The 14,741-nt window shown below is 34.4% G+C and overlaps 1 protein-coding gene across 6 annotated transcripts in view; it reads left to right on the forward strand.

The window, feature by feature from the left end:
• The window catches only part of Tbc1d32 (TBC1 domain family member 32), a 239,191-nt gene that overhangs the window by 109,501 nt on the left and 114,949 nt on the right, over positions 1-14,741 (forward strand). For all 6 annotated transcript variants that reach the window (XM_074075464.1, XM_074075472.1, XM_074075457.1 and 3 more), the window contains 2 exons: positions 4,955-5,071; positions 8,746-8,834. In XM_074075464.1, coding sequence (XP_073931565.1) covers positions 4,955-5,071; positions 8,746-8,834 — 206 coding nt within the window. The remainder of the gene's footprint in view (positions 1-4,954; positions 5,072-8,745; positions 8,835-14,741) is intronic.

The following is a 14,741-nucleotide window of genomic DNA, read 5'->3' on the forward strand; positions in this document are numbered from 1 at the left end:
TACAGTATATCAAAATTTGTGGATGGAGGTGAAATAGTGCTGAAAAGGATATTTTTAACTATAATGTTTAGGTTAGAAAATAAGAAAGGTCTCAAAGTGATGACCAAAGTTTCTACTCAAAGAGACAAGAAAAAGAAGAGCAAATTATATCCAAAGCAAGGAATATGCAAACATGAATAATAAAGATTAGAGTGGAAATGAATGAGACACAATAAAGGCACACTAGAGAAATGCAATAAAGCCACAAAGTTGTTGTTTGAAATGCGTAGTAAAATGGTTATACTCCTAATTAGATTGATCAAGAAAAAACCCAAATGACTAATATCAATAATGAAAGGAGTATGACCAAACATCCCACAGATATTAAAGAATGATAAGATTCACTTTATACTATTAGTTGAACAACTAAGAGTTGGCATTCAACAAACACATGAAACTAACCCAATTTTAAAACAACTGAATTACTATGTGTCTTTTAGAGAAATTAAATTTGTTAAGAACCTTCTTGTAGAGAAAACTGGATGTTTCCTCTGTGGAGTCTATGAAATACTTGTGGGAGAAAGGAAAACAATATCATATAAGTTCTTTCAGAAAACAGAGGTAAAGGAAACTCTTTTTAATTTAGGAGGTTAGCAAAACAATGATGAAGAAATGAGCCTGTATTATTACCCAAAAAAGATAGGAATGTTACAGATCAATGTTCCTGATGAACATAGACCAAAAACATTTAACAAAGTATTATTAAATTGAATCCAGCAACGTATAAAGGACCATTCATTATGAACAAATGAGGTTTATCCTAGAAATGCAAACTTGATTTAACACTCCAAAGTTAAGCTATAATTCAGTATATTAACAGAATAAAGTTTAAGCTAATGTGATGACTTCATAGATATAAAAATAGCTGATCAAATTTCATATTTCTGATGAAAAATTTCTGCAAATTAATTCCTCATTCTGATAAATGTCTTTAAAAAACATGTAAGTTGCATCATATTTAATGATGAAATATTGAACCTAAATTTGATTCCCTTGTTTTAGTACTTTTTTTTCAATATCATATGAGGTCTTAGTGCATTAAGACCAGAAACAAGTAGAAGGAAGGGTTGGAAAGAAAGATGTAAAACTATCTATTTGAAGATGGCTTGATTCTTTCTCCTCAAAATAAGCACCTGGTCAAACAAAAGATCCTATCCTGAACTAAGTATCTCTTAGTCTCTTAGTGGTTTATTTCACTGTAGCAGATACTTTAGAGCCAGACTTGCCCTCAGATCTCAACTGTTCCTCAAAATGACACCTGTTTCTCAGTACTACTGAGGATAGAAATCGATCCTTTGCATAAATATTGGTAGTACAGTACTTGGTACTTGGCCAACAGTAAGTGAGCAAGTGATCACATAATAGTAGCAGTCAAGCTGTTGTAATCACAGACTTTCTTCCATCAAGACTACTTTAAAAAATACTTTACACACTGTTTTTGCTGGTTTCTTTTCCTCCTCAGACTTTTTTTTTTTTTTTTTTGTGCTCATGATGAACCAAGGGTCCTGTGCATACTAAACATGTGCTCTACCTCTGAGCTATATTGTCAGCTCTGAAATTACCTTCTTGAGTTACTTTCTATACTCTGTGTTTTAAATAAAGCTCTGGTATAACTGATATAATTCTTAAACATCTTTCAAGTCCAAATTTATTTATCTTTAATAATGTCTACCACCAAAACCATTTAACTTTAGAGAATTCGAGCTAAAATATAAGATACAATTTCCACTACATTTCTGAAAACACTTTGTTGGTTCCTTTTTTCCTGAAGGATGGAGATAGAACCTCTGCTCTTTCTGCAACCATTTGTCTTCCCTCTCTAGGGTCATTCTGATGATGTCCAGCCCCTGTCCACAGTGTAGTGCCATCAGATCATTTAGAGCGCTGACTTAAATGATCTCATATTTGTTATGTATTATGAGTCATTGAGGATATGGACCATTCTTTTAATATTTTTATTAACGTTAAGTACCAGGTCATAGCCATAGCTGTGGCTACATAGCTTGTATGAGAGAGAGAGAGAGAGACAGAGGAGGGAGGGAGAGGGGGAGAGAGGAGAAGGGGAAGGAGAAAGAAGAGCTCTGAGAGAGAAGGGGAAGGAAAAAGAAGGGGAAGGGGAAAAGGGAGGGAGGGGGAGGAGTTTGTGTCTTTCAGTGATTAATTTTATGGGTTAAGTCTTAAAATATATTAATCACTTTGACCTTTCATTAGTTTCATTAACATTATTGTAATAAACCTTATTCTTTTCTTCAAACCATTGATGAGAAGATTTGTTTTCTGCTATTGTAAATTTTAAGATAATATTCGATCTGCCAGCACCTTTAATATATCTTCATAGGAACTGCGTTGTAAATACTTTTAACTCCAGAAGTGTTTAATACATCACAGTTTTGCAGTATGCTATATCTATTGTGTGAGAAATGCGTTTGTTTCTTCTAGAAACAACCTGCTGACATCTTCTCAAATCTGTTTAGAATTCTATTCAGGCTATTTTAGTTCAAATACAGTTACTGAATTGTTTTTTTTTCTAACACTCTACTTAATTTGTTTAGAGTAGCATATCAGAAATTACCACAACTATATGTGGTTAGAATTGTTTTATTTCTTAAGAGAAGGGAAATTCCATAAATACTAATGGAGTTATTCATATGTAAATAATACATATCCCCTCAGTGTGTTCTTATGTGATTTGTAAAGACTGTGTCTTTTCCTATCAAAATCAACATTTAAGTTTTTTTTTTTAATGTAACCCATCATCCATTAGAAAGACATTTTAAACATAAAGAATTAATATTGGAAACATGAAATGTTTGCATATTCAAATACTAAAGCATTTTTAGATTGTATTTCTTACCTTATCTATATTCTGAAGACATTAATTTGAATTGAAAAAAGCTATATTGAAGTCTGTTAAGTAGCTCACTAGTTAACAGCTGGTGATTAGCTGTTAATCTGTACATTAGTTTGTACAGTGGCTTTCTAGGTGCTCATGAACCCTCTAAATTCCTTGGGGTTCATTCTACATGTAGTTTATAGATGTATTCCTTAAATATTCTTTCCTTGATACTCAGTTCTTTTTCTTTAGCATGAACTTCTACTTCTCTAGTGTACTACATACTACTACTTCTAGAGTAGTATTCTTTTTAGGAAACTAACTTATAAATGGCAGATAACTCATCATGTCATTATATTTACTTATTCTTCTTTGATAACTTTATTGTCATCCAAATAGATATTAGCTTTAAGTCATGGATTATGTCCTTCTTGGAGTGGACTAGAAATTTCATCTTCATTTTAAGGAATGTTTTGTTAGGGGGAAAACATGGACATTAAAAAGAAACTTACTATGATTGGAATGGCTTAAGTGTGGAGTGCTTGTCTAGCAAGGATGATGCCCTGAGTTCAAACCCTAGTATCACCAAAAAAAGAAAAAAAAAACAGTATGAATTCATTTTTTGAGCTCATTTTTTATCCAGAAACAGCATTTCTTATAAACCAGGACAGCTGAATATATTTTTAATGTAGCCAATGTTATTTGTTAAATAACAGCGCATTTAGTATAAGGGAGGAAGTACAGATTCTACTTAACCAGGTTCTTAAACAAGGGAAACACTGTTAAATAGCATCTGAAGGTGGCATTATGATTTGTTGACTTGTAGCCTTAACCTAAAAATAAGAAAGTAGAGATTAGTTCTACCAACCTTCTGTGAATATGTTGTTGGCCAAGCCACTTTACTTATTTGAACATAGACTTTTCCAATCTATTAAATGAGAAATTGAATTAATTTTTTTTATTTTCTCAAATTTCAATTTTCTCATTGTAACAAATAGTCTCAGTTTGTTTGACTCTCAAACTTTCTGAGACTAGGGAAAATTTAAAAAAATTAAACTATCAAGCAAAATAAATAAACACAATACTATAAATAAACACAATACTATAAGATGCAAAGACAAAAGTATTGTCAGAATGTAGAACTTCTAGAAGCACCTGGGGTTAATTGGAAATTCTTGAGGAAAGGTAGTGGCAAACTAGAAAACTTAATAAGGGTGAGGGCAGGTGGAGCATGTTAGAAGGACAGGAAAATTTTGTGTAGGTGGCCGTCAGTTGTCCTCCAGGCAGAATTGATTGACTGGTGGCTTCGTGCTGGGGCATAATGGGAAATGACAATTTTGAGATGGAAGAGGAGGAGGATGTCAGTTAGTAAAATGCTGTGGAAGTCAAGCTAAGGAATTCAGACTTGATATTCAGTGAGGGAAGACCACGGAATGCTTTGAGCCAGACCCAAAGAATGAAACTCATATGAGGAAAATATTCTTGGTGTTTTTAACAAGATGAAACTAGAGTTGGCAGTTAAAATGTTATGGAGAAATTAACTTGGTATGATTTTGCCAATAAAAGGAGCTGTTTTGATAGGAAAAGCCATGGCTTTTGAAAGTTAACTACAATATCTAGGTTATTTGGATTTCCAGTGAATATATTAGAGGATAATCTTATGGCCTCAGAGCAAGAATATACAGAATTTATTATCATGCCTTAGATTCTCTAGGTAATATTCTCTTACATGTTCTTATATATCAGAAATAGTATAAGAATCAGAAAGATGGATCATTTCATTTTTTTTAGAGCCAAACTTTTCTAGAGATACATAGCATTTTAAAACATTTTCTAACCCTTACATATATTCTGTAGCAGTTGTTATATCATGCCTCACCAGCTCATAGGTTATTGTTACTTATGTTAATTGTTTTGCTCCCATTATATGTGTAGGTATGTTGCATCAGTGTGGATTATACTTAATTAAAAAATTAGCTCTCACAGTCATACAGCCATATGATTTTGCATCAATGACTTTTCTTATGAATATTGTTGAAAAAAATGAGCTATTTACATGTCTCATTGAATCTCTTGTCCTAGTCTTTTCTAGAACTGGTGAACTTGCTGTCCTATCCTGCTGTGTATGAGCTTGTAGGCAATCAAGATCTTCCTAATAAAGCAGAGTATTCCCTTCGTGAAGTTCCAACATGTATTATAGTAAGTCATTTTCTTTCATTTTTCCCTTTTATAAATGTACTACTTGAGATTAGTAGTAAAAATGTAATATGACAACAACAAAAGCACTATTTATTGGCACTTAAAGATTAGATTATTTATCCATGGATTATCAGCTTTTGAATTATCTATGAATGAGACTGATCCAAGCCACCTGTCACTCCCAACAATTATCAGAATACAAAACTAACTCTAAGGAAGTGATTTGACACAAATGAGGTATATGTATAAATGAGTTTTAGAAACTCATGAGTTTTTAACTAAATGAGCTTAGTTTCATTTATTTGAGACTTGTTTGATACTCAAAAAGTTACCCAGATGATTAACTTGATTTATCCATTAAGAGATTTATTTAATACCTTATTTTTGAGTAAGTTTATGAATTAAACACATGTAAGTATATAATGTACATACAAAGATTAAGAAAGAATTACTTGATACTGAAATTCCATTATTAATCATTACTTTTTTCCTAGCCATTTTTGTCCTGTTTCACTTTATCTATAAATAGTTTTGCCCTTTTGAATGTTTTATCTTTTGAATTTTAAAAACTTTTTTACTGTGGGAAATTTTTGGTAACTTCTGTGAAGTTAAATATAAAGATAGATACTTCTATCATTAAACTTAATCTAGATTCTCTTATTTTCTTAAAGTTTTCCACTTGTGTCTTATGACTAATTTTTCTCTCAGTAGTTTTATAGTTAGCCTTCTGGTTCTGGTGTTTTAAATAGTTGTGTGACCTTAAACAACTTAGACCTATGATGTTATATTAAATAAGCCAGATAGAGAAGGACAGATATTATGTGATACCACTTATATGATGAAATAAAAGTGATCAAACTCACATAAACAGAAAGAAGAATATTGACTATAGAAGGAGAAGAGGGGGAGACAGGCAGGCATTAGTCAAATGATACAAAGTTTTGGTTATACAAGGTGACTAGGTCCTAAAGACCTATTCTACAGCAGAGTACTTATAATGAACAATACTGTATTATATACTGCCAGTTTGCTAACAGGATAAATCTGTGCTAAATGTTCTTATTGCACACAAAAAATAAGGTGGGAGAAAACTTGTGAGGTCATGGATAGAAGTAATCAAAGGTGTCAACAGGGCTGAGCTCCTTACCAAGGATTCAGGGAAGAATTTTGACTGGCCTAATTTTATTCATAGGCTAACCAATCACAAGCAACACCTAAAAGGGTAGGTGGAGGAGTATCAGAACTTTGTTAGTGACCTGTTCTTCATAGTTCACTTGCTTATTTCCTAGAAGGAGTCAGACAGCATCAACATGGCCATTGGGGCAATTGTGAATAGAGTAGGTACTCTGATATGTATTTTATATAGAATTTCTCTTTGTCTTGCTAGCCTTGGTTTGTTTCAGTTTTGCCTGCAAGGTTATTGAAAACATTCTCAAATTGACCAGAATCTTTTTTAAAAGAAATAGACTTTCTAACTAGTGTTTGCAAGTCCCAGTTGTTACTTTCAGTACCCTGTTGCTGGGAAGCTGCTTCTTGATTTAGGAAGCCGATTCCCTTACTGACACATGATATAGTGCTTAGAAACTGAAGCCATCCACAAGGCAGGTTTTCCGGGAGCTTCCCTTTTTTCCCTAAGTGGTGATACTGCAACATAATACTCTCAAAGAAGAAATTATTTACGGTATTTGTTCTGTGAAAATGCATTATTATTGATAGATTGCTGCGATCTATTCTTCCATTAGCTTGTTGGAAGCATAGTCTCTTTTGGTCATTTTTATTCTTATAATATCTAGTACTTAAATACAGAATCAGAACTTTAGCATTACAAGGTGCCACCAGCTATCAAACAGTCTAAGTTTTGTATTCAGATAGTTGTGCAAATTTGTTACCTATACCCTACCAATCAAGAAAAATCTGTAGTATTCCCTTCAGAAACTACTATGTATTGAAGGAGTTGTCAGCCCTCTCATTTCAGGTCCAGAGTATTAGTGAAACACAATAAGGTTTAGATTGTTTTTTGAAGATTAATTATGGTAAAAATAGCAATGATAATCATTTCAGAAAAATTATTTTTTCATAAAAATAATTATTAACTAGTAAAAATACCTACCTATTGGAAAAACTACAAAGGAAACATTTTTGCCCTATGTCTCCTTCAAAGACTACTTAAATAACAGTATCCAGGTGCCTGAAGACCTTTGTGGCTCCGTCATTGTAGCTAAATGAAGATAGTTAGAGTGGAGATTAGAGAAGAGTGGTGGTCCAATTTGAGAATATCACTGTGCAGCTGGGAATATGCATGAGTTGTATAGCTCAGTTTCTATCATAATGTTTGGAACAAGAAGTCCCCATTAAGAAGCAGACAATCAGTTGGGTACTGGTGGCTTACACTTGTAATCCTAGTGACTTGGGAGACTGACATCAGGAAGATTGAGGTTCGAGAAGCTATCTCCAAAAAAAAAAAAAAAAAAGCAGACAAATAATGATCTTTGAAAAAAAAAATAGTCTTTTCATTCTTCATTGTTAGTTCATTAATGTTTGTTGACTTAAGTTATTATGCTAATACAGTATTATTTACACATTTCTACAAGATATGTGTAGAATGGTAAATGCATTATTAAGTTTACCCAAAATCTGGTTTTACTATATTTTGATGAGTATTTTTCAAATGTGATTTTAAGTTATCTTTTATATCTTTCTCCTAATAAACTCATTTCTTAGACTCTTATTTACTTGGTGATGTGGTCTTTGTGTCATCATTCATAAAGGCCTCAATAAATTTTACTTGACTTTCCTCTCTAGCAAAACCTTCCTTCTTTGCCCTACCACTCAAAGAAATACTGTGCATTTAAACTTACTGGAGGAAGAAGTTTATTGGTCAAAAAATGAACAATGAGAGAGACAGCTATTTCTCTATGGACAAATTTCTTAGGCCTGCACCCAAATATATGTACAAAAGCAGGATAATATACAAAACTTCTGGAGTGTGTTCACAATTTTGTAGTAGGATAGTATTATCAGTGCTTGGGACAACTGCTGGCACCTATTCTTCAGGTTTCATCTGTACTTACCTCTGTGATTTTGAAGCCTGGTTACACATTGGAACATTTTGGGGAACATTTAAAGCGTATTAAAAGCTAGAATCCCATCTTTAGGCATAGTGCCTTAGCTGGTCTTAGGTAGAGGCTGGGCATCCATTGATCCATCTAATCTAGCTATTAAAGTTTCCTAGGTGATTCCAGTGTTGGAGTTGAATTAGAGAATTGTTATTAACGAAATCTCAAATAGCTACTAGATAAAAATACTCATCTACTGTTTGTGCTTCACAATTGTAGATTTCATATTTGCTTCTGAAAGTAGTTTATATTTGTGACAGTTGTATGTTTATATAAGCTCATTACTAGCTCCAAGGTGGGGTAAAAATTCAACAACTTTTGATGAAGATTAGGTTCAATTAGGAATTTTTGCAAATCCTAATGCCCTGGCCCCACCCAGATCATTTAATTTAGACCTTTGGGGGTGAGACCCAGGCATCTGTGTTTTTCTTTTTTCCTCACAGCTTCCAGGTAATTCCAATATAAATCTAAATTTGAGAACCACAAATTTAATTGAATGCGTATTGATTTATTTTTCTTTGAATGGATTCAGTCAAGCACAGTCTCTGTCTTTTTCAGGATATAATTGATAGGCTTATCATTTTGAATTCTGAAGCTAAGATTCGTTCTTTATTCAACTATGAACAATCACATATATTCGGTCTAAGGTAAGGTACCAAATTTTATTTTAAGTGTGTTCTATATGTTGTGAAATATGTTGCAAATTTGCATTAAAATTACTTAAAATAAGTTAATTTTTAAAAGCATGTTTAAAAATGAATAATGTGTCATCTATATCATTATAGAAAAAACAAATTATAACAGTGATTTTTTTTTTTTATTTTTAGCAGTTATGTTTTGATACTATAGCCTCTCCTCTGAATTTAAGTTCTATTGTGTTAGTGTCTTCCACTTTTGCTCGATTTAATAGAGGCAAGTTGGGGAATATTTCACTTAGTTTACTCAGGAGTCACGTGGGGCTTCTTTGTGTTCGTAATTGATTAGACTCTTGTCACAATAAAGCCTTGAAAGAGGCCTAGACGTGGATGATTTATCTTGAGGCCCAAATTTTCCTCCTTGCTATTGATCATTACTCTTCTTCTTTTTTTTTTTATTATTCACATGTGCATTACAAGGCTTGGGTCATTTCTCGCCCCTGCCCCCACACCCTCCCTTACCACCACTCCGCCACCTCCCTCTCCCCCCAACCCCATCAATACCCAGCAGAAACTATTTTGCCCTTATTTCTAATTTTGTTGTAGAGACAGTATAAGCCATAATAGGAAGGAACAAGGGTTTTTGCTGGTTGAGATAAGGATAGCTATACAGGGAGTTGACTCCCATTAATTTCCTGTGCGTGTGTGTTACCTTCTAGATTAATTCTTTTTGATCTAACCTTTTCTCTAGTTCCTGGTCCCCTTTTCCTATTGGCCTCAGTTGCTTTTAAGGTATATGCTATAGTTTCTCTGTGTTAAGGGCAACAAATGCTAGCTAGGTTTTAGGTATCTTACCTATCCTCACCCTTCCCTTGTGTGCTCTCGCTTTTATCATGTGCTCAAAGTCCAATCCCCTTGTTGTGTTTGCCCTTGATCTAATGTCCACATATGAGGGAGAACATACGATTTTTGGTCTTTTGGGCCAGGCTAACCTCACTCAGAATGATGTTCTCCAATTCCATCCATTTACCAGCGAATGATAACATTTCGTTCTTCTTCATGGCTGCATAAAATTCTATTGTGTATAGATACCACATTTTCTTAATCCATTTGTCGGTGGTGGGGCATCTTGGCTGTTTTCATAACTTGGCTATTGTGAATAGTGCCGCAATAAACGTGGGTGTGCAGGTGCCTCTGGAGTAACCTGTGTCACAGTCTTTTGGGTATATCCCCAAGAGTGGTATTGCTGGATCAAATGGTAGATCGATGTCTAGCTTTTTAAGTAACCTCCAAATTTTTTGCTAGAGTGGTTGTACTAGTTTACTTTCCCACCAACAGTGTAAGAGGGTTCCTTTTTCTACCTCATCCTCGCCATCACCTGTTGTTGGTGGTGTTGCTAATGATGGCTATTCTAACAGGGGTGAGGTGGAATCTTAGTGTGGTTTTAATTTGCATTTCCTTTATTGCTAGAGATGGTGAGCATTTTTTTCATGTGCTTTTTGGCCATTTGAATTTCTTCTGTTGAGAAAGTTCTGTTTAGTTCACTTGCCCATTTCTTTATTGTTCATTAGTTTTGGGAGAATTTAGTTTTTTAAGTTCCCTGTATATTCTGGTTATCAGTCCTTTGTCTGATGTATAGTTGGCAAATATTTTCTCCCACTCTGTGGGTGTTCTCTTCAGTTTAGAGACCATTACTTTTGATGAACAGAAGCTTTTTAGTTTTATGAGGTCCCATTTATCTATGCTATCTCTTAGTTGCTGTGCTGCTGGGGTTTCGTTGAGAAAGTTCTTACCTATACCTACTAACTCCAGAGTATTTCCTACTCTTTCCTGTATCAACTTTAGAGTTTGTGGTCTGATATTAAGATCCTTGATCCCTTTTGAGTTAATATTGGCATAGGGTGATATACATGGATCTAGTTTCAGTTTTTTGCAGACTGCTAACCAGTTTTCCCAGCAGTTTTTGTTGAAGAGGCTGCTATTTCTCCATCGTATATTTTTAGCTCCTTTGTCAAAGACAAGTTGGTTATAGTTGTGTGGGTTCATATCTGGGTCCTCTGTTCCATCCCACTGGTCTTCATGTCTGTTTTTGTGCCAGTAACATGCTGTTTTTATTGTTATTGCTTTGTAATATAGTTTGAAGTCAGGTATCGTGATACCTCCTGCATAGTTCTTTTGACTGAGTATTGCCTTGGCTATTCGTGGCCTCTTGTGTTTCCATATATATTTCACAGTAGATTTTTCGATCTCTTTAATAAATGTCATTGGAATTTTGATGGGAATTGCATTAAACATGTAGATTACTTTTGGGAGTATCGACATTTTTACTATGTTGATTCTACCAATCCATGAGCATGGGAGATCTCTCCACTTTCTATAGTCTTCCTCAACCTCTTTCTTCAGAAGTGTATAGTTTTCCTTGTAGAGGTCTTTCACATCTTTTGTTAGGTTTACACCTAGGTATTTGATTTTTTTTGAGGCTATTGTAAATGGAATTGTTTTCATACATTCTTTTTCCGTTTGCTCATTGTTAGTGTATAGAAATGCTAATGATTTTTCTATGTTGATTTTATATCCTGCTACCTTGCTATAGCTCTTGATGATGTCTAGAAGCTTCTGAGTAGAGTTTTTTGGGTCTTTAAGGTATAGGATCATGTCATCTGCAAATAGGGATATTTTGACAGTTTCTTTACCTATTTGTATTCCTTTTATTCCTTCTTCTTGCCTAATTGCTCTGGCTAGGAATTCCAGTAGTATGTTGAATAGGAGTGGAGATAGTGGGCATCCTTGTCTGGTTCCTGATTTTAGAGGGAATGGTTTCAGTTTTTCTCCATTAAGTATAATGCTGGCTGTAGGTTTGTCATATATAGCTTTTATAATGTTGAGGAACTTTCCTTCTATTCCTAGTTTTCTTAGAGCTTTTATCATGAAATGGTGTTGGATCTTATCAAAGGCTTTTTCTGCATCTATTGAGATGATCAAGTGGTTTTTGTTTTTGCTTCTGTGAATGTGGTTTATTACGTTGATTGATTTTCGTATGTTGAACCACCCCTGCATCCCTGGGATGAAGTCTACTTGGTCATGGTGAATAATCTTTTTGATGTTGTGTTGAATTCGGTTTGCCATTATTTTGTTGAGGATTTTTGCATCAATGTTCATTAAGGAGATTGGCCTATAGTTCTCCTTTTTGGAGGTGTCTTTGCCTGGTTTTGGGATAAGTGTAATACTGGCTTCATAATATGTGTTTGGCAGTGTTCCTTCCCTTTCTATTTCGTGGAACAGTTTAAGGAGGGTTGATATCAGTTCTTCTTTAAAGATCTGATAGAATTCAGCAGAGAATCCATCAGGTCCTGGACTTTTCTTTTTGGGGGAGATTCTTGATTGCTGCTTCAGTTTCATTTTGTGTTATAGATCTATTCAGTTGATTAATTTCCTCTTGGTTCCGTTTTGGATGATCATATGTTTCTAGAAATCTGTCCATTTCTTTAAGATTTTCAAATTTATTTGAATATAGATTCTCAAAGTAGTCTGTGATGATCCTGGACTTCCATGGTGTTTGTTGTTATCTCCCCTTTTGCATTCCTGATTCTACTAATTTGGGTTTTTTTCTCTCCTCATTTTAGTCATGTTTGCCAGGGGTCTATCAATCTTGTTTATTTTTTCAAAGAACCAACTTTTTGTTTCATTAATTCTTTGTATGGTATTTTTGGTTTCTATTTGTTTTGGGATTTGCTTGTTCTTGTTTTTCTAGGAGTTTGAGATGTATCATAAGGTCATTGATTTGGGATCCTTCAGTCTTTTTAATATATGCACTCATGGCTATAAGCTTTCCTCTCAGGACTGCTTTTGCTGTGTCCCATAGGTTCTGGTAGGTTGTGTTTTCATTTCATTAACTTCCAGGAACTTTTTAATTTCCTCTTTTATTTCATCAATGATCCATTGTTCATTAAGTAGTGAGTTATTTAGTTTCTAGCTGTTTGCATGTTTTTTGTCTTTCCTTTTGTTGTTGAGTTCTACTTTTACTGCGTTGTGATCAGATAGTATGCACAGTATAATTTCTATTTCCTTATATTTGCTGAGGCTTGCTTTATGCCCTAGGATATAATGTATTTTGCAGAAGATTCCATGGGCTGCTGAGAAGAATGTATATTGTGTGGAAGTTGGATGAAATGTTCTGTAGACATCAAGTAGGTCCATTTGATCTATTGTATATTTTAGATCTTGGACATCTTTATTGATTTTTTGTTTGGATGACCTATCTATTGATGATAATGGGGTGTTAATGTCTCCCACAACCACTGTGTTGGCGTTAATATATGCTTTCAGGTCTTTCAGGGTATGTTTGATGAAATTGGGTGCGTTGACATTGGGTGCATACAGGTTGATGATTATTATTTCCTTTTGGTCTATTTCCCCTTTTTTTAGTATGGAATGTCCTTCTTTATCTCGTTTGATCAATGTAGGTTTGAAGTCTACTTTGTCAGAGATAAATATTGCTACTCCTGCCTGTTTTCGGGGGCCATTGGCTTGGTAAACCTTCTTCCAGCCTTTCATCATAAGCCTATGCTTATTTCTGTCGGTGAGATAGGTCTCCGGTAAGCAACAAACTGTTGGATCTTGCCTTTTAATCCATTTCTTCAAGCGGTGCCTTTTGATGGGTGAATTAAGTCCATTAACATTAACTGTTAGTACTGATAGGTATGTGGTGATTCCTGTCATTTAGTTGTTTTAGTTGTTTGAAGGTTTGATTGTGTGTACCTAAGTTGAGGTTACTCTCTACTGTCTTGCTTTTTCTTTTCCTGTGGTTTGGTGCTGCCTGTCTTTTCATGGTTAAGTTGGGTTTCACTTTCTGTGTGCAGAATCCCTTGAAGAATCTTTTGTAGTGGTGGCTTTGTGGTCACATATTGTTTTAGTTTCTGCTTATCATGGAAGGCTTTTATTGCTCCATCTATTTTGAATTATAGTTTTGCTGGGTAGAGTTTTCTGGGGTTGATGTTATTTTCATTCAGTGCCCAGAAGATCTCACCCCACGCTCTTCTTGCTTTTAATGTTTCTGTTGAGAAGTCTGCTGTGATTTTGATGGGTTTACTTTTGTATGTTACTTGTTTTTTCTCTCTCATAGCCTTCAATATTCTTTCCTTAGTTTCTGAACTTGTTGTTTTAATGATGATATGTTGTGGGGTAGTTCTATTTTGATCTGGTCTGTTTGGTGTCCTGGAGGCCTCTTGCGTCTGTAGGGGAATATCTTTCTCTAAATTTGGGAAATTTTCTGTTATTATTTTGTTGAATATATTATGCATCCCTTCACTTGTACCTCTTCTCCTTCTTTGATGCCCATGATTCTCACTTTGGTCTTTTGATGGAGTCGGTGAGTTCTTGCATTTTCTTTTCACAGGTCTTGAGTTGTTTCATTAATAGTTCTTCAGTTTTTCCTGTAATTACCATTTCATCTTCAAGTTCTGAGATTCTGTCTTCTGTTTATTCTATTCTGCTGGATTGGCCTTCCGTTTTGTTTTGCAGTTCTGTTTCGTTCTTTTTTCTGAGGTTTTCCATATCCTCGGTGGTTTCCTCTTTAATATTGTCTATTTTTGTCCTGAGTTCATTTATCTTTTTATTCATCGTGTTCTCTGTTTCACTTTGGTGTTTATACAGTGCTTCTATGGTTTCCTTTATTTCTTCTTTTGCTTTTTCAAATTCTCTATTTTTGTTGTCTTGGAATTTCTTGAGTGTCTTCTGTACATTTTGGTTGACCCTATCCAGTATGATCTCTATAAAGTTCTCATTTAGTACCTGTAGTATGTTTTTTTAAAAATTATTCTTGTGGGCTTCATTGGGTCCTTTGGCATAGTTTATCTTCATTTTGTTGGAGGCTGGATCTGAGTATCTGTTTTCTTCATTACCCTCTTGTTTCCTGTACTA

The sequence above is a fragment of the Castor canadensis genome, chromosome 1 (genome assembly GCF_047511655.1).
Source record: "Castor canadensis chromosome 1, mCasCan1.hap1v2, whole genome shotgun sequence".
Taxonomy (NCBI): Eukaryota; Metazoa; Chordata; class Mammalia; order Rodentia; family Castoridae; genus Castor; species Castor canadensis.